Raw genomic sequence first — 19,365 nt, 5'->3', positions numbered from 1 at the left:
ATCCTCTGGTTTGATCAAGACCTTCAGCAATGAAATCACCCGATGAAGAGATTGCTCAAACTTGCCCTTGTTCTCGAAAGGATAATGTTGGCTGGAATATGGCATACTGCCAGACTCGAACCAACAATCAAAGACCTCCTCAATTCGTTTCAGCTGGCCCTTGCCCATCTTACTAGGAATGGTGATGTGGTCGATCTTGTCACGATGGAGGTCGGTTATCTCGCCTTCGTAGCCACTGAGTTCCTTCAACTCGGCGATACTACTAATACATACCTTCTCCTCGTAATCATCACTGACCCAGATAGGGATTGGAGTACCCCAATACCTGTTTCTCGAAACGTTCCAGTCACGGGCATTTTCGATCCAACTGGCGAATCGCTTTTCCTTGACAAACGAGGGAGTCCAGTGGGATCCTTCGATATTCTTCAACATAGCAGGAACAATTTCAGGAATTCTAATGAACCAAGAAGGAACAACTCTGTAGATCAAGGGGGTGTCCGATCGTGGACACATAGGATAACTATGTTTGATGGTTGATTCAACAACTAGCCTTCCAGTGCCCTTCAAGTATTTAATGATAGCTTTGTCGGCTGCCTTGACATGTTGACCTGCAAAATCTCGAACTTGTTCAGTGAAGTGGCCGGTCTCGTTGATTGGACATGGGGCTGGTCGCTTTTCGTCGATGACGCCGTTTTCCATTGCAACATTGTAATCTTCCTCTCCGAAAGCTGGCGCTTGATGAACAATACCAACACCACTATCGTCGGTGACGTATGCAGCGTTGAAGACTCTGAAACCATAGTCCTTAAATTCTTCATAGAAATAGTCGAAAAGCGGCTCATATTGCCAACCAAGCATGTCACTACCCTTGATCTTTTCCACAATCTTGAACTTGGCCTTCTTCGGATCCTTGTAAAGTGTACCGAGTAATTTTTCTAACAGAATATAGTTCTTTCCCGATGCTTCGTCGTGAATTTTCACGTACTCGAAATCTGGATGTGCTGCTAAACCAGTGTGCGAAGGAAGTGTCCAAGGAGTAGTTGTCCATGCCAGGAGGCATGTGGAAGGGTCCTTCAACAATGGGAAAGATACAATAACCGCTGGATCAGTGACATCTTGGTAATTTTGATTTGCCTCGAAATTACTCAAAGCTGTGGTGAGAACTGTCGAGTATGGCATAACTCGATAACCTTGGTAGACAGATCCTTTCTTGAAGATCTGGCTGAACACCCACCATTCTGATTCCATGAATTTTGGGTCCATTGTCTAAGCTTGTCAGCCAAGAGATGTCAATAGCTCCTATGAAGGCTTACCTTATAGTCATTATCAAAATCAATCCAACGGCCTAACCTGTCAATTGTTGTGCGCCATTCCGACGAGTATCGCATAACAATAGCTCTACACTCCTCGTTGTATTTTGCGAGACCCATCTTCATGACAGCATCTTTTCCAGAAATACCAAACTTTTTGTCAATCTCGTGTTCAATTGGCAAGCCATGTGTATCCCATCCGAAACGTCTCTCGACGTGATATCCTTTCATTGACCAATACCGAGGAATAATATCCTTAATGGTGGATGCGAGTAAGTGACCATAGTGAGGCAAACCAGTTGCAAAAGGAGGTCCATCGTAAAATGTATATCGAGGCTTTCCTTCAGAAAGCCTATAAAGGAACGAAACGAGGTCAGGACATATTGATCTCGTTTTCAATTATTGTGTATGCAAGTTGACTTACTCGAGTTGTCGCTCGAAAGCTTTAATCTCCTTCCACTTCCTAAGAACTTCTTCTTCCTCTTTTGGGAAATCCATATTTTTTGGTGTTTGAATTATGGAAAGTCTGAAGATGTTTGGGAGGAGTCTCCAGTGGAATATAAACTTGGCGGGGTCGGGACGACGGGCAATGAATTTCGTGAGTCAAAATTGAATGTTGTACGACCAATAGACCTGAGTCATATCAAGGCTGTGGATCAGCCTTTCGAATAATTTGAACACTAAACCTTTTCAGTCAACGAGTAGTCGACTTAATGCCGTGTCTATTCTAGCTCAAAGGGAAGGCGGTAAAATCGCAGACCGGGTTTCTTTTTTCTTTTTCTTTGGAATATGATCTTTATGTAACCAACGACCTCAATGATGATCATAGGTTCTACATCAAGTTCGTATTGAGCCTGTAGTAGTTCTCAGATCACGAACAACAGACACAACGAGTGTCTCGAAGAGTGTTTTGGGTCAATATCCTGCATGAAATGGTGTACACTCTCAGCCAGCAAGTTGCAGACCAGCATTCCTTGGTCATGTAGCATATTGCAATGCTACATCTAAATCTGACCTACGCCAAGTATAAATTCCCTAGTGTTGGATCAATTTGTATACTCACACACTGCATGTAAGTTTAATACAATGACAAACATTCGATTGCTGCTTAATATATTTTCCGTCCAAACACTCCTCTCCACCGCTATCACTTCTAAGTCAGCTCAAAGCCATGACTATATGTGAGTGAAAGAAGATTTTCTGGGTCAACGAAAAAATCTATCCGGTCTAGCATTATTGGTAAGGGCCCAGGAGGCCTAACAATAGCAGCTCGTCTTACTGGAACTCCCACACCTTCTCGAAGCTGGTGACGGCCACTCAAATGACACTAGTTTACTCGCCTCAGGTATATATACAGTCTTATATAGTGGTACTGTGTATGATTGGAATTTTCGAATTGTACCACTGGTCGACATAATTATCTTCTTCCTTCACGAATGTAGTCCTTGACAGCTTTCAAACGTGTACGCAAACAACTAACAAGTCGCCGCCTATCCACAATCCAAACAAGTGTGGTGTTTCAGCTCTATAAACTTTCTACATTGGACACATGCTCCAAAAATAATATCAATAACTGGTGCGACCATGGAAATGCAACTTGGTCACAGGAAGGGTTTGACCCAATTTTCAAATGATCTGAACACTTTGTAGTACCGCTAGCATTGTTGAACAAGTTTGGAAGACGGAAAGCATCATTCCAAGTTTTCACTGTGATAATGGGCCAATTCTCAACACGTTTTTGGGATATCTATGGTTCAATAGATGAACCGTGGCCCAGGATTCTCGAAGCTCTTGGATTGGGAGTGAAAAGTGATCCGAGAGATGCATCAGGAGAATATCTCAATCCTTTGAATTTGGATCTGAATGGTAGAAAGAGAAGCCTGCAGCGAATGCATACTACATGTCTGTCTCAAAAAAACTGAATCTGAAAGTGATTACTGGCACTTATGGAAAAAGATGATCCTCCAGGGTGAAAATCTCAAATAAAACTATTGCTAATGCAAAAAAATGGGTAATCTTATGTACAGGTGCAACTGGAATTTTCCAAATACTTGAGTTATCAGGAATCAGGAATACGGATACATTCCAAAGACAAGGAATCCATGGTTTTGTGGATAATCAAAATGTGGGTGGAATCTTACAAGATCATTTCTATATTCCAATTGGGTAAAATATCCTAATGTGCTATGCTTCCGCACTTTGGCTAGCAATAACTCAAGCTTCAAAGTCAATCCTGGCATAACTACCACGGGAAATTTCACGAACCTCCAATACTGCGTATGAGCGAAGCACCACCAATGCTACCGGTCTTCTTGCTACTACTAGCGCAAGTTCGAGACTTCTGTCTCGTCCAAAAACAGTTGCGGTAGCCTGGAATTTCCAATAACGAAATCCTCGAATAAGCTTTGTGCTGGACTTAAGGAGCAGTGCAAATTGCAGCCCAATTATCTTCAAGTGAGGCAGTGAAGCAAGAGCGAGTGAGCTTTGCAAAGGAGCTGTAGAGATCTACACCGAGACCAAGCATAGAGCAATGGAAAATTTGTGACAAATATTTTCTCGGCCAGCGAATGATTCGAGTGATCTCCCATTTAAACATTTCAACTTTTCATACCACACATCCCCGCCCACAGTCGCCCTCTATTCAAAAGACCTACCCATAGAGATATACACAAACTGACACACCACAGACTCGGCGTAAGCGACGGAATGTTTTTTTGGGATTCAATGACTTTTCCTAACCTTTCTTCCCCGTCAGACCTGCCAGCTTCCTCAGCCTCCTCGGCGTCCTCGAACACCCATTTTCCCGTGATTTCACCCGCATCTCCTGTCCTTCTACGTGCATCTGCCCAAGCTGGATTTGAGTTACCTCTCTCACCCTTTGATCTGATCATTGTCACCATCATAACGACACATCTCCAATCCTTCGCCTCCGTCATACGCACAAGGAAACGATACCATCTACCAATCAAACTATTACCCTCCCAGTAACCCCAATGTTGGACTTCATTAAAATTCGAATATCACCTCATCGGTACTTGTTCTATGCTAACTCTTCCTAACATCCGGAGTTGTTGATGAGAAATTTAAAGTGATGTGGCATGGAAATATTGAGAATGATCGATGTGAGTTATTTTCCACTTTTAGTGAGAGGAAATTTGCGGAGTTCGATTCATGCGGCTGCGGAGAGGGGAGCGGAGTCTATTATTCAGGGTCATTAATGAATGAACACAAGGAAATATTGGGATTTCCCGCGTACGCTACAAGCTCTAGAGTATGTCGAGATGATCCATGGAAGATTAGCAAGTATAGTTACTCTAATCTTGAAAGTGTAATTAAAAGTCAAATTTGCATTTTGCTCAAACGTCATGTGTATATTCCTATTACATCTCACAGTCACACATATTTGACTATAAAAGCATTGATATAACGGTCATTTCCCATGTAGTTTTCTCTCATCAAGTGAATGTTATCACAACCGAGTAGTCAATTTTCAGTCATTTTCGAGTCATTCCACGGTTATTTTTAAAGAACTCATAAGAGTAATACTCATATGTCCACATTTTCGCATCATGAATATGAACTTCAACTATTCATGATTCATTTTGGCAATTATGCATATGCCCCAAGCCTGTGAATGATCACATTTACTACATTTTTTACCCGTGAATACCTATTTCTCTCTTTTCCGGCTCATCCTTGCAATCATGTATGGCGAAACCCACTTGTATAATATGTATTTACCACATCTACTATTCATAATATATTATCTGGCGGGCTTTCCCAGTCACTTTGAGCACCAATTTCTAGCTTCCAGATATGTATAAAAGGACAGCAATTTCTCCTTCTGGAACTGAGGTCTGTACATTTACCTTCATTCAGCTCTCCACACATCCATACACTTACACATCTACATCTACCAAGCCTACACACCTACATTCAGAAGATATTCATTACATCCACATCGAAGCATCCCAATACACAAGATCAAACAGTACATTCTGGCATCAAAGCCTTCGAAAATCTCATAGAAACACATATCGAGTCTAAAAACGTCACCGTCGATTAATTTCATCCAAATCTTCGAAGAATCAAAGAAAAAATTACTACATTACGCCTTTGTATTTTTACAAACTAGAAGTTATGTCAGATCATGACATTGACAGCCCTGTGAGCGACCCCGCCGCCCATTGGGACATGAATGCGGTTCATAATGCCGAAACCGTGGAATTACACCTGTTGGACTCCGGGTTTCTACCTGGACGCGAGCCTGTAGGTACACTTCTTAGGTCATTGTATGATAGGGAACATTGTGGAAGTTGCAATGAATTGATGGATCCCGACGTGCAAGAATGGAAAAGGGTGCACATATATGAAAGCGCAGACTATAGAAGAGACTTCTGGAACAGGACCTGCAGATACGAGAGAGGAGAGTATTTGGTAGATGGAGATCTTGCCTGTCAGCCAGAAGATGTTCCGTGGTTTGTAGCACAACAAATTCATCCACAGCTCCAATATCCAAATGTCGAATTTCAAACCGACACTTCCATGAATCGGTACCTTTTAAACGCCCAGTCTCAACCCCAACCAGGCGAGGCCAACGCTACTCCGAACTTCCTTGAGTATGCCGAAGAACAACAATACCAACAGCCCGCACCCGGTGCTAATTGGATTAACTCTCCTTCACCATTGGCAGGAACAATAGCCTATACTGGCCAACCAGATCAGCTGTACAATCCCCAGGGATGGTTTGACATGTGTACCAGCATTCCTTCCCACACTGGTGATTCCTCTACCATACCTGCCCCATACAACACTTTTCACCAGCCCGATACACAAGAATGGAGTCCATCATACCCCTTAGCAACAAGCAGCCAATATCAGCATGAAGATACTAGCAACAATAGGCGTGGCAGTGCTAGTAGTCAGCATAGTCGCAGAACTGATCATCGAACCGGTCAATAGGGGTTATGGTAGCAAGTCTGATGGACGTGATAGGGAGTGCGATATAAGTGGAAATATAGACGAAATATTTTGAAATCTTCTCCTATTACTCAAAAGTTTTTTTGAATTTATTTGTTTTAATGTTTCAATGTTTCGATATAGCTGCACCGAGCGCTGGATAGCTTCATACAGCCTTCTATGATTGGAAAAGAAGAGATGGGGGGAGGTATAGAAGTAGATTAAGAATTAATAAGAAAAGTCTGATTTGTTAAAAGGAATGACCTCACACAGGGAATAGTGGGAAGCTGATAGGGCAGAACTGAGGTAATATTGGTCTAGTAGGTAAATCTCTCTTCTAAGTTCTACGGAAGTGCGAAGCTCTCTGTAAGAGAGCTTCTCAATCTAGTCCTAACAGGACTAGTGCCCTGTGCACGTGCTACGCAGGAACCATTCACTTTAACATGATTTTACTTTTTATAATTGAATGAATCTTGATCACTTATCCGAACCTCAACTTTTAAAATACCTCATTTTTTAATTTCTATTCTCTAATTTTAAATTTCAGTTTTTTAATATTATTATTTATATTTTATTTATATTTTATTTATATTTTATTTATATTTTATTTATATTTTATTTATATTTTATTTATATTTTATTTATATTTTATTTATATTTTATTTATATTTTATTTATATCTTATCTTATTTATATCTTATTTCTATCTATTTATATACTATCTATTTATATATATCATTTATCTACCTATTCCTCTATCAAATCTACCGGATAATCTAAACCTTAATATTCAACTCAAGCCTAATTAACCTCTTTTCATCAAAAGAAGAATCACTCCAAACACCGAAATAAACACAAGCACTAGCACAAAACAACCCAATATAAATATTCTACATCAATCAATCAATGAATCAATCCGAGTAAGTCCCAGACTGGACCAGACCAGATCACGACTACTACTATGTACTATTATATATTCAACCATCTTATCTTATTTATCTATCCGATTCCTCTTCTTATTCTTATTCTTATTCTTACTCCTAGCATTTACTGCCCCCAATGCCCTCTCTGTACATGCATGCATCCCCATCCACCCTAACCACCGCACAAGTAACTAATACCAACACCAACACCGAATTTCATTGATTCTCCCCCTTCTTTCTTCTTTCTTCTTTCTTTATTTATCGCACTTCCTGCCGAAAAAAAGCCCGGTAGATGAAGTAGAAATCTCTAATGTACAGTCAATTGCCTTGATAATATCTTCTCTTCTCTTCTCTTATTTTCCAACCCTCTCTTATCTTTTCTCCCGAGTCTTCACTTATATCTGCATCTGCATCTGCAATTGTATATCTCGCCTTCCCAAACCATTCAAATTCACCCTGCCCTGCCATAATATCTTGGCTTTTCCATTCAACATCCTCCACCCAACCCTCTCTATGATCACCATACCCCCACCCTACTCCCCGCACATCTTCTCTGTTTCATTTCCCAAGGCCAGGGAAAAGATTTTAGAAAACACGCCATCCAAATCCCGCATTCCGAATGATTCCCAAGAACTAAAACAACACTACCTATCCATATCCATAGTAAGTGTAAGGAAGCTAAGTAGCTAATATAATTATTGAAAAGATCTTCCCCCGTCCCATCTCCATCCGCCCTGAACCGTAAATAGAATTGCTGCCACCAAAAACAAAGGGAAAAATTAGAAGCAAAAAGTCAAGTCCAAATATTCGTCATGTCAAAAAAATTTGCGATAGGCTAATCGTTAGCGAGCAAGCAAGCCCCTCCCAAGATATATGAGCCAATAAAAGAGATTCTTGTCATACTTGATCTCTCGGGTCAGCTTTATCTCTGCTTGCTTCACAAATACAAGTATATAAACGTCGATGATGTTACTCCATCTCGACGAAATCTTGGAGAAGAAACGAGTGATGTATGACGAATTTGGAGGAAGATTTTGCGGGAGAAATGTAAGCAGCTGGGTAATTTGGCTACAACGAAAAATAAAAGTAACAAAAAAGTCATGTCAAGTCGTTAAAATTCTCCTCTACCCCAATGACCCAAGGAAGGAAGGCTATGAAATGCTGCATTTCAGATGCACCAATCAAATAAAAAATCCAGAGACCTTGCGCCACGCTAGCAAATGCCGATCGATAAATGAAAAATGATTGAAAATACATCATTTGATGTGTGAGAAATGGGTATGATTTATGGGCTTATGTTCTTCTAGAATTGCCGTGCAGCAGCAGTCTGCTTTTGCGGGCGTAAATGCTTGCCAAGTCTGAATGACTTGAAGAATCGATCAATCTTGTTCTGTAGCCGCACGGATAACCATTAAAAGGGCGTTGAAAGTCCGTTCTTTGACTGTCTTTTACTGAAGCGGTGGGACTTCTTTCTAGAGTCTCCAAAAGCGTCTTCCCCTCCTAAACTGGCCTGACTCTTGGTTAGATGATGCCGACCTGATCGGTCACTGGGGCCAAAGTTGTCTTGATAGATGCTTGTTCCATGGATAGTACTGGTAGGACTTGTGGCGGCGGATGACATATCGAAACCAGTATCGCTGTTGTAAGAGCCAACCATATTTTGCGATAGAGCCATATCTTTGGCTTTTTCAATAGCTTCGATCCATTCTTGTGCCGATGTTTTCGCAGGATCATTGGAGGTTACCGAAGTTTTGGTGTCTTCGAAGGTATAATGTGTTCCACGCTAGTTGTGATCAGTATTGAATGAGTTATTGGACGTGGACTAACTTACTGTGTCCACACACCACACAGATTGCCCCTTGGAATCTGATTGCGTCCGCCATGAGCAATCGGAGGCTAACAAGGATATCTCCATTTTTGTCTTCTTTTCATCGCCACCAGCAGCAGCTAGAATGATTCTTGCGCTAGACGTGACCATCACAAGCCTTGCTCTTTTCTTGGTTGTCGAACCTCCAAAGAATCTTGCAAATCCTCCCTTCTTTTCAGGGACATCTTCGCCATTCTTCGAGCTAGGACTATGGGGCAATGGCGAGGATAAGACCATTAAATTCCCCAATTTCAAAATACGCTCGTTATTTCGTGTCAACACGGGCGACCATTCAATGTCGAGCTGAGTTGGTGGAGGAAGTTCGGTGATTATCCTAGGCTGTGGCCTCGAGTTACCATTGGACGGAGTTAGTTGTGCCGTTGCGCGTGATGTTGGAGGTGTGGTTGAAAGATTATTGAGCATGATCAAATGAGGTTCTTGTGCAGGTGGAACATAAGGCTTTAACCTGGGAGCTTTCACCTTCCACAAATCCCGACTAAATCTCATTCCGTCGAAGAATTCGTGATTTTTGATGTGCTCGATCGATAATCTCCTTTGTGGGTCAAGAACGAGGAGCCTTTCGACGAGGTCTCTGGCGGCAGGGGGAAATCCTGGGGGAAACTCGTACTCCAAACTGACGATCTTCTGAAAGGTTAGGTATTCATTAGCGGCTTTGAAAGGAGGTCGTCCAGCCAAGAGTTGGTAAATGATACACCCGTAAGCCCATAAATCACTTGCTTTGCAAGCGTTTTTGTCCGTCAATAACTCCGGGCTGACGTACTCGGCCGTCCCAACAAACGAACTCGCTCTTGTCGATTCTTCTTCTCCATTGCTAGTTATGTCGTATGGTTTAGGAGTCAATCCAGGAGCCGGGAGTAGTTTAGCAGTTCCAAAATCTGTGATCTTGATGTGCATTTTATCATCCAATAAGACATTTTCCGGCTTCAGATCTCGGTGTATCACTCCCTTCTGGTGCATAGCATCGATTGCCTCGAGAAGTTGAGCGCCGTAGAACCTCGTGCACTCCACATCAAACGACCCGGTCTTTTTCAATACTCCTAACAGTTCTCCGCCGCTGGCATACTCGAGGACGTAATATAAACACGCGCTATCCTGGAACGTAAAGAATAATCGAATGATACCTATGTAATTTATTAGAACAATCACGGGCTCCGATGGGACATACAGGAAATAAGAGAATGATACTTGAACGCAGTCATTGAGGTTTGCCGGAGGGGGTTCTTTCTTACCTGGATGATCCGATAATCGGTTTAGAGTATCTTTCTCTATATTTACATATTTAATTTTTTTCTCCTTGATTATATGCTTCTTGTCCAGGATCTTGACGGCATGATCTATTAGTGTCTGGCGGTCCGTTGCAAATAATACGGTGCTGTATGAGCCCTCTCCTAATGTACGCCCAAAAATAAAATCTTGCACCCCCTTCCTCACCTGCTTCAGGTGCACCTTCCCGTCCGCATCAATCTCCTCACGAACGCCTACTGCGGCCCCTCTTACTTTCCACTCTTCAGCGGTGACCACGTTTCCTTCGGTGTCGTAATGGGTGCCAGCAGCAGACTTGGGATGTGCCGGATTATCGTAGCCTCCACCCACTCCCCTCGAACCTCTCCTTGGTGGCACGGGGCCGTTACCTGGTGGCATGTTAAGATTTTTGTTGTACGATCGATCTCTATGACTTCCTTCTCTGGACAGCACGCCTGCCTGCATTGCTGTGGCTGCCGACCTTGAATCACTCCTTGACGGTACTCCACCATGTATTGAAGCATTCGAAGATTCGCTCCTCACTCTATATGATCCGTGATCTCTATTCGGCATTGCGTTTGGAGGGGGTTGCGCTGCGTAGACACCTGACATTGGCCGGCCGGCCCCCGGAGGTGGGTATGCTCGAGATCCGTTCTGCATGGGATGTGGTTGATACGGGGGAAATGCTTGTTGTTGTTGAGACTGGTGATTCATGGGCATTGATTGTCGATATGCCTTTGCTCCTACAGGCCTCGGCAAAGGCTCTTGCTGCGCCTGTACCTTTATAGATTCACCACTGCTTGAGGCTGAACGTGAGTTTGGGCGTTTCGAATCTGAAGTTTGTGGAAGTTCTGGGGATGGCGTAGAGTTTGAAGACGGGTCGCTGGGTGAGCCGCGTCGGAGGATATTAAATAAGGAATGTCGTTTTGATTGCGTTTGGGAATCTGGGGTTTTCCGCGCGTCTCTAGTTTCCGAAGGAGTCAAATCTGCGGCTTGGGCTGGGACGAATGAAGGTTCGTCATTTGTGTGTTCGTCATTGCGATCATTCGAAGCTTCAAGCGTTGATGTGCCGGATGATGCATCATCAGGATTAGCTATCCGTAAGCCACCGAAGGATTGAGATAGGGATAAATCGTTCTCCATGTTGGCCCTCTTTCTTTGGTTGCGAGTTCTACCAGTACAGTCGTGTGGTAAAGTGGCCGTCAAGCAGCGAAATTGGTCCTAGCCTATATCATCCCAATGCTGCTAATGTTACGAAGGTCGGTCCTGGCTATTGTAGCAGGTGATAGAATTGGAAAGGTGAAGAAAGGAAGGAAGGAAGTGAGTAGTGAGTGAGTGAGCGAGTGAGTGAGGGAAATTAAAATAATAATAAGAAGAATAATAATAATTTAAAATTTCCACCCAAGTAGAGGAACAAATAACGAGGATTTGAATGTGAGTGAGTCTTGGTGACCCTATCTTTTTTGGGATCTGGAATTGAATCGATATGTATACGTAGGACAAGTCACTGAATGATACTTTGATCTGCGTACGCTGTTGTGGCTTTGGTGTGTGTACCTGGTCCGGGGAGGGAGGTAGGTAGGTAGGTAGGTACTAGGTAGGCGTTGATTTAAATTTCTCAGTGTCCTTTTGCTGGGGGGATCCAAAGATAGACAATTACGATGAAAACAGTCAGAATAATGTCCTCTTCTCTTTTAAAATGACCTTTCAGACGGCTTAGATTCGGAAGACTGGAAAGATTGATTGGTTGTGTTAAATCAATGTTCACTACTAGGGATTCATTCAAGTAGTCGAGTGTAAAAGAGAACACTAATTAATTATAAACGAAATGAACTCCTAACAAGATCTTCTAGTGTTCCATCCATTCAAGATGACTACCGCTGCTGTAGTGAGTGAGTGAGTGAGAGGTAGAGAAAGGTGTTTGTACTGGTCGACCATTTAATAATAATAATAATAATAACTAAGTTTTCGAGTTTTCTAGATTTGAGTTCTGGTATGGTACAGAGAGGAATAAAGTTGTTGAAGAGAAAGTATGTATCATCCATGTCCACTCCCGTACTCCGTATAGATACCTACCTCTAGCTTAGCTACCTATGTATGCAGTAGACTGATGGACTAACAAAGAGGCTGAGGAATAAATAGTCGGGGAAAAGCTATATTTGGCTACCGGGTCTGCGTAAAATACCTAAACAATTATGTATAGGGGTGTCAATTGTTCCCATTTGCATAGATTCGGTACATCTCGTATGCATTACCTATGCAGGATCCATTACGATATCCGTTATCCATTATCTGAACAAGAGAATTCATCAACAAGGCAAATTGAAGTGTGGGTGTGAATACATCACATCGCTGATCATGTATTAGCGATATTTTGGCAAACAAATTGATTAGTCATCCGAAATCTATCTAACGGCAGCACAATGATGATATACACACACCTCCCTTTCAGATAGATCATCTAATCAAAAGATGTCTCTCGCGTGGAAGGAAGACCTGATTGTTCTGCAAATGTTCCTGTAACGGAACGGAGTATGTACCTACCTACCTCTGCATTGAACGCCGCTCTAAAGCCACCCACCACCACCCAAGGTTGAAAATTCAGGTACGACCTTGTACGACTTGTAATATTATTACTAAGATTTGGGCGGTACGATACGATGCGATACGGACGATACAACGGTAACAACGGACTTGCTCAAATGCCACACTCGACCAATTTCATCATTTCATCATTTCATCTTCATGACTTGCATTTGGCTTCACAAATGAGATGTACCACCACCATTTTGTTCTCCTTAATTACCTACGTCGTGTCTTCATTTCATCTTTCTCATTGCTGTCGTAGCGTAGGTTACGCATTATGCTAACTAAAAATCTCACGCTGTCTCAATCAAAGCTTGGTTGCATGTTCAATTCGGAAACATATTTAGGTTTGATAACATAACCCTTTCACCAACCATTCTAGGATTTATTTGACTTGTGCATGAGATTATTTCCGCTCATAGAAAAATACCTTTTCGAGCTGGCCTCTTACTTGAAGCCAGAGTGGCTGTTTCCTGGTGATCTGATATCAGAGTCCGCGACGCCAATCGGTAACGACGACCTATAAGATATCTCAACATTGCTGACCATCTTGTCATCCATGCTCAATTACTAGTTATACTTTCATTGCTATCCCAAGGTCTCAGTAGATTCAGGGTGTAATCATGTCCTTCCAAATGGCCGACTTTATTCTTGTTCGTTCTTTCCCAATGCGACGAAAAGTGGATCAAGAGGTCCAAATATGACCCATTCTGTTAACTTTCGCAGACTGGTTATATCAATGTTCTTTCCTCTTCCAGTGAAGTGCCTAAAGATCTTCATCCAATGTGAATAAATGCTTTTTCTTCAAGATTGCATGGTATATCCTTTGTGATCTTGTTCCATCCTTAATTTTGATCTCCAGTCACCAGTACAGTCATGATTCGACTGACCCCTTCCCTCATAACCATTGGTTTGGGCGATATTAAGGATTATGATAGACGCGCAAAACGTCAAGCGAAGCTGAAGCCTGTGGATATTCCACAAACCACGCCTCACTCACAGATCATTTTACCGATAAGATCCATCAGCCCAAGAACCAGAGTCCATGGCCCATCTGCTAGTGCTATACCGAGCACCGATGGAAGTCATCTCGCGAATCAAACTAATCAGAAACCAGATGAGGGTTATAAATTTCCTAGACTTGAATCCCCTCTGCCATTGGAATGTGTTTTACAAATTCCTGCTCATGCTCAAGGTTCTGATATTTTCGACTGGACAAACCCATCCCCTCGCTCTTCTGATGGCACAATCACAAACAACCATCCTGTAGATCACTCCTCGGTATTGATAGCGTCCGATAGTTTACACAATGCCACAAATAGGGAAACATTTGAAGAATGGTTAGACGCGAGGCGAGGAAAGATAATGGATGAGATGCAGGAGGCTCAAAGTAGCCAGGACTCGGCAGAGCTTGAAGTGGGCGAAGAATCCTTTGAGAATTTGGGTACTAGACGGCTCTCTTCGCCTTCGAAAGACAACTTTGACTACGGTGGATTTGTCGAAAGTCCTAGTCAGCATGAAAGTGACCAAAGTCGAGGATCTTCACCTTTCGGTAAGACTTTACTCCATATGATAGTGGTACCACACATTAAGTGCTTTGCACATTTGTGGCTACTCAAGACATGAAATGATCAAGATATAGCAAAATAACTAATACCCTTTAGAACCAGAAGATTCCTCAACCACTCCCCATCTCCAACCGCCGGTAGCACAGAGGTTACAAGCTCGTACAAGATTACCACGCTCACCTTTGTTCCTTGCACAAAATGCATCGAGCTCACCAGAGCGACGTGTAAGTACACCTTCGTTTTTCAAATCCGTCTAGAGTGTTGCAAAGGCTCTTTAGAGGCAATGGCTAACTCCCGGATGTTGTAGTCCACAACCAGTTTAACTCCCAGGGTTGTCTCTCGTATATCTACTCATAACACTCCAGGTTTTATGTTTGCCCAGCCAGCTCGACGCCCTGGACCCAGCCCCCATCCCCATTCAACAAGTCAGCCTCGGACATTGAGACACCAAGCTAACAGCTTTTCATTTGACGACTCGGAAAGATCTAGCGTTGCTTACGAACAAGAAAGGGCATTATCTTCATCAACAACCGATAGCCGACCGCGGCCATCGGAAAGCCTTAATCTTCGTCAAGAATTGCGTGGAAGTTCTCTGCAGAGTTCTCGAATACCATCGTTTGCAAGTTCTATTCGCAGTCAAGAGCATCCTTCTTCTGACCGGGAAGTATCAGCGCAATCAAAGGGAACTGAAGACGAACCGAATTCTGATCGACCTATTCGCGTCGAAGACATTGACCCCCATAGTCTTGTTTTGATCTCAGAGCAATCTGTAGTATCCACAACATCTTCTTTTAATGCTTCCCAAGAATTGCGTCTGCCACCGCCATTTTCAACCGTTTCTAGGTCAGTCTCGAGGGCAGAATCACTTCCAAGTTTTTCGCCAGGTGGAAATCAAAGCGGGCCTTCACCTGCAAGCATCGTAAGAAGCTTTCAAGGGAGTCCTTCAGTGAGCCCCTCAAGAGATATCTCTATCTCAAGCTCCATCATTAGTCAACTGATTCGAGAGCATGACGAGAGACAAGCATCAAGTCCACCTGTAAGTCCACTTTATATTTACACGTCTGCTTCTTCTAAACCTCCTTGTGCACTAGTCAGGTGGGCGTCGACGATTAAATCCTATCATCAGAGCTGCTGCACGCCTATTCTCGAGTCCCATATCAAGATCATCTTTACATAACTCTCCTCCCCCTTCACCATCTCCATCACCTCGTCGTCGTACAAGACCCCAGCCATCTCCCAGAAGAGGTAGTGATACAGGTCCACGAACATATACTCCACCTCGAGAATACTCAGTATACAACGATTCCCTTCCCGCAGCATCTCAACCTCAAACTCCTGCCCATTTACCCGAAGCTCGGCATCAGTCCCGATACCATCCATCCTATACTGCGCCCACAACTCGATCTATGGCTCGATTGAGAAGTCAAATTCCGGAACATGTAGTTGGTACTCTAGGTCGACCGAGTGATCCTTTCGATCGAGATTCTGCTCAGCGATGGATGCATGAATCCGATGCTCGCTGGATAAGACAGAGATCTGGTTCGCCAGCAGGAATGTCTGATGATGGGTTTCAAGGTCTTTATGGTGGTAGGGAAAATGGTGATGATGAACAAAGCTGGATTGATGGTGTTCGAGCTCGTAATGCTGAGATGAGAACGTGGCAGACGCGAAGCACTGATGGGAGATTGGAGGACGAGGAATAGGGCGCTGCTGAAGGGATGTATGAATAGGATGTATGACTTAGGGAGTTTTCGGAAGGACTTTTTAATGAATATTGTCATGGAAGTAATATCGATACTGTGATTAACGTACGAGGGTGAATTATGTCAATTGTTAGAATCTTAATGCTTTAATAGATTTATTAGATTAACATCTTATAACTTCGCATGGCATATCTTGAATAGTCCATTCCCATATTATATTATGTCTACTAAACTCAAACCCCTAACAATAATCTTCGATCGATTAATATTTAGGTAAATACCTACCCAGAGAGAGAATCTCATCCATAGAAGGATGAGATTTGTTTCTTCGTTACATTGCCGATACTAGTAAGGGCGGATGCTGAAGCGTGTGGTGCAGATATAGATGCAGATATGGATACAGATGCAGATACAGATGGAGAGTTTGACTTGGTTTTGATTGCAAATACTAGGTGATCAAATCATTTAATCAATTCATCAGATCTATTCTTCTGATTGGTCTTTTTGGTGTAAATCGAGGTCGTCAGTCTCAGACTTCAGATGGATATTTTGTGTGCTGTGGCTGGAATTGAAATGGATGTTCTGCACGCTCCATACATAATTGCTAGATGTTGTAGAACGTTCCAAAGTGTTCTAGATTTTTATCTTTTTGTCCTCACTACTCACGATATATGTATAATAAATAAAATCATGAACTATATGACGTTGTTGAAGATGAGAACACAGATCATCTGATGTTAAAAAGTGCCGGTCAGGTACGGACTACGAACAGACCAAGTACAGGGTAGCAGGGAGTTAAATCAAGGTTGTGGCTGATTTCCCAAACCGCTTAGCACGGATCTAATTTGTAGAGGGTTAATGGAATTATGACGACATGATACTTTTATCTCATTTCACTTCTCTTTCCGATATGATTTTGACTGGGCACACAACGCCTCTTGATCTGATGATTCTTCTTTTGGAATTTATGTGTCTAGATTTAACCTCTTTGGGTTATGCTAAGCCACGATATGGCAAGTGTCCAAGGCTTAAGCCTTAAGCCATCCATCAAGATTCAGGTTCAACCTCCCGGACCTTTTTCTCCAGTTCTTTTTTGAAGTATTTTGGAAATGATTTGAGTAATTCTACTGGACCATTTGGCTGTGTTTTGATACCGTACCGGAAGAACGAAGGCGTTTCATTTGTTGACTGGTGTGCGATCGGGTACTACGGGTTTGTACACCTGATAACACATCTGGATCTCATCCCTTTGCTTGATTATTATTCACTACTTCATATTTTCACCTTTTATTTCGCGCGATCAACATACTTCTATTTTGTTGATGCCAGTTGGAATCTCTTGAAGAGTTCTTTTTTTACTATTCTCACAAACTTCTTTTGTGTCTCTAATACTTAATATATAATGTCAGAAGCAGCAACAGATATGACTGCTAACAGCGGACCTGCGATGGCCAATGGGGCTGCACACACCCCGTCACAGTCGAGACCAATATCCACCACGAAATCAGACATCCCTACCGCGAATATACCGAATAATGTACAGCAGGAAACAGAACGGCCCAACCTTACTCCTACGAAAGTATGGCAGACCGAAAGACCTCAAGCAGCGAGGAAATCCTCTCTACTGGCGCCAGCTTACAGGAGAGGTGAAACGAATACATCAATGTTGAATGAAGCAATTTGGAGTAAAGCACCCGTTTCTAAGGACGATGATTCTACAAGTAGTAGCAGCAGTGAGGACGAGGAAGATATCCCAGCAGAAAAGAAGAAAAGGACACAAATGCCAGGGAGGAAAAATACAGATACTGGTGGCAGGAAACAATACAATAAATTTCAAGTTGGAAATGAAGATTTCAACACCAAAGGGAGGGTCTCGAAGAGAGATGGGAGATTAAATATCAGTGTCAATGAGACCAGTAATAGAGGATACCTTGCTAAAGCATTAGGCGCCACCTTCTTCAATAAAATCGGGAATGATAATATGACCGGCGAGTCACCAGAGGCGAATCTTGTAAGGCGTCAAAGAGGTAAACTCGAGAGAATTTCATCGGAGGACACAATCACTTCAGATTTGCCCAGACCTAAGCTGAATATTGTTGTGATGGTTATTGGAAGTCGTGGCGATATACAACCATTTTTGAAATTGGGAAAATGTTTGAAGGAGTATGGTCATAGGGTGAGAATAGCAACACATCCCGCGTTTCGAGATTTTGTTCAGAAAGATTCTGGTTTGGAGTTTTTCTCTGTTGGTGGAGATCCTGCGGAACTTATGGCGTTTATGGTTAAGAATCCAGGAATGATACCGACGATGGATACTCTTAAGAAAGGAGAAGTGGGGAGACGAAGGGAACAGATGGCAGAGATGTTTGAAGGCTTCTGGAGAGCTTGCATCAATGCTACGGACGAAGAGAAAGACGTTAAAAATCTTAAGATGATGGGAGTTAGAGCACCATTTGTCGCAGACGCTATTATTGCGAACCCTCCAAGTTTTGCACACGTTCATTGCGCCGAACGACTTGGTGTACCTCTTCATCTCATGTTCACATTCCCATATACTCCAACGCAAGCATTTCCACATCCTTTGGCCAATATCAAGAAAACAAATGTGGATCCAGGATATACGAACTTTATGTCATACCCGTTGGTGGAAATGATGACTTGGCAAGGACTTGGCGATCTAGTCAACAATTTCAGAGTAAAGACTTTAGGTCTGGAACCGGTATCAACATTATGGGCCCCAGGCCAACTTTATCGGCTCAAAGTTCCATATACGTACCTCTGGTCACCTGGACTTGTTCCTAAACCGAAAGATTGGGGACCAGAAATTGATATCGCTGGTTTCGTTTTTCTTGATCTCGCAAATACATTCACACCATCGGATGATCTTACCAAATTTCTTGAAGATGGAGAGCCACCAGTCTATATTGGTTTTGGTTCTATCGTTGTCGATGATCCTGATAAATTTACGGAAATGATTTTTGAGGCCGTAAAGAAAGCTGGAGTAAGGGCGTTGGTATCAAAAGGATGGGGTGGCCTTGGTGGTGAGAATATACCTGATAATGTGTTTATGCTCGAAAATACACCGCACGATTGGCTCTTTCCAAGAGTTAAGGCCGTGGTGCATCATGGCGGTGCTGGAACTACAGCTATTGGTCTTCAATGTGGAGAGCCAACCATGATTGTTCC

General features: G+C 42.7%; 9 protein-coding genes across 9 annotated transcripts in view; 6 read left to right on the top strand and 3 right to left on the bottom strand.

Annotated features, from left to right (window-relative positions):
* Window positions 1-1,808, bottom strand: part of SS1G_13532 (hypothetical protein) — a gene marked incomplete at both ends in the record, with an annotated part of 3,215 nt that extends 1,407 nt beyond the window's left edge. The window contains 3 exons of the mRNA XM_001585598.1: window positions 108-1,266; window positions 1,314-1,662; window positions 1,735-1,808. Of these exons, the coding sequence (XP_001585648.1) occupies window positions 108-1,266; window positions 1,314-1,662; window positions 1,735-1,808 (1,582 nt within the window). The remainder of the gene's footprint in view (window positions 1-107; window positions 1,267-1,313; window positions 1,663-1,734) is intronic.
* Window positions 1,809-2,481: 673 nt separating this feature from the next.
* On the top strand, window positions 2,482-3,270 carry SS1G_13531 (predicted protein; the record flags this gene model as incomplete). Its single annotated transcript, XM_001585597.1, has 3 exons — window positions 2,482-2,491; window positions 2,961-3,176; window positions 3,242-3,270. The coding sequence occupies 3 exons, from the start codon at window positions 2,482-2,484 to the stop codon at window positions 3,268-3,270; spliced, it is 255 nt and encodes an 84-aa protein (XP_001585647.1).
* A 254-nt stretch (window positions 3,271-3,524) lies between these two features.
* Window positions 3,525-4,201, bottom strand: SS1G_13530 (predicted protein; the record flags this gene model as incomplete). The annotated part of the gene is made up of 2 exons (XM_001585596.1): window positions 3,525-3,758; window positions 3,989-4,201. The coding sequence occupies 2 exons, from the start codon at window positions 4,199-4,201 to the stop codon at window positions 3,525-3,527; spliced, it is 447 nt and encodes a 148-aa protein (XP_001585646.1).
* Window positions 4,202-5,450: 1,249 nt separating this feature from the next.
* Window positions 5,451-6,272, top strand: SS1G_13529 (predicted protein; the record flags this gene model as incomplete). Its single annotated transcript, XM_001585595.1, has 1 exon — window positions 5,451-6,272. One exon carries the CDS (start codon window positions 5,451-5,453, stop codon window positions 6,270-6,272), a length of 822 nt encoding a protein of 273 aa, XP_001585645.1.
* A 2,331-nt stretch (window positions 6,273-8,603) lies between these two features.
* On the bottom strand, window positions 8,604-10,721 carry SS1G_13528 (hypothetical protein; the record flags this gene model as incomplete). Its single annotated transcript, XM_001585594.1, has 3 exons — window positions 8,604-8,975; window positions 9,024-10,201; window positions 10,310-10,721. The coding sequence occupies 3 exons, from the start codon at window positions 10,719-10,721 to the stop codon at window positions 8,604-8,606; spliced, it is 1,962 nt and encodes a 653-aa protein (XP_001585644.1).
* A 313-nt stretch (window positions 10,722-11,034) lies between these two features.
* SS1G_13527 (hypothetical protein) lies at window positions 11,035-11,442 on the top strand (the record flags this gene model as incomplete). The annotated part of the gene is made up of 1 exon (XM_001585593.1): window positions 11,035-11,442. One exon carries the CDS (start codon window positions 11,035-11,037, stop codon window positions 11,440-11,442), a length of 408 nt encoding a protein of 135 aa, XP_001585643.1.
* Window positions 11,443-12,192: 750 nt separating this feature from the next.
* Window positions 12,193-12,716, top strand: SS1G_13526 (predicted protein; the record flags this gene model as incomplete). The annotated part of the gene is made up of 3 exons (XM_001585592.1): window positions 12,193-12,218; window positions 12,304-12,352; window positions 12,690-12,716. 3 exons carry the CDS (start codon window positions 12,193-12,195, stop codon window positions 12,714-12,716), a joined length of 102 nt encoding a protein of 33 aa, XP_001585642.1.
* A 1,068-nt stretch (window positions 12,717-13,784) lies between these two features.
* Window positions 13,785-16,179, top strand: SS1G_13525 (predicted protein; the record flags this gene model as incomplete). Its single annotated transcript, XM_001585591.1, has 5 exons — window positions 13,785-14,460; window positions 14,573-14,700; window positions 14,784-14,817; window positions 15,148-15,512; window positions 15,568-16,179. The coding sequence occupies 5 exons, from the start codon at window positions 13,785-13,787 to the stop codon at window positions 16,177-16,179; spliced, it is 1,815 nt and encodes a 604-aa protein (XP_001585641.1).
* A 1,402-nt stretch (window positions 16,180-17,581) lies between these two features.
* SS1G_13524 (hypothetical protein) overlaps window positions 17,582-19,365 on the top strand; it is a gene marked incomplete at both ends in the record, with an annotated part of 3,629 nt that continues 1,845 nt past the window's right edge. Inside the window, one exon of the mRNA XM_001585590.1 lies at window positions 17,582-19,220. Within this exon, the coding sequence (XP_001585640.1) occupies window positions 17,582-19,220 (1,639 nt within the window). The remainder of the gene's footprint in view (window positions 19,221-19,365) is intronic.

The sequence above is a fragment of the Sclerotinia sclerotiorum genome, genomic scaffold, assembly GCF_000146945.2.
Source record: "Sclerotinia sclerotiorum 1980 UF-70 scaffold_25 genomic scaffold, whole genome shotgun sequence".
Classification (NCBI taxonomy): Eukaryota; Fungi; Ascomycota; class Leotiomycetes; order Helotiales; family Sclerotiniaceae; genus Sclerotinia; species Sclerotinia sclerotiorum.
Note: the sequence above shows the minus strand (reverse complement) of the source record. Positions and strands in the feature narration are given on the sequence as shown.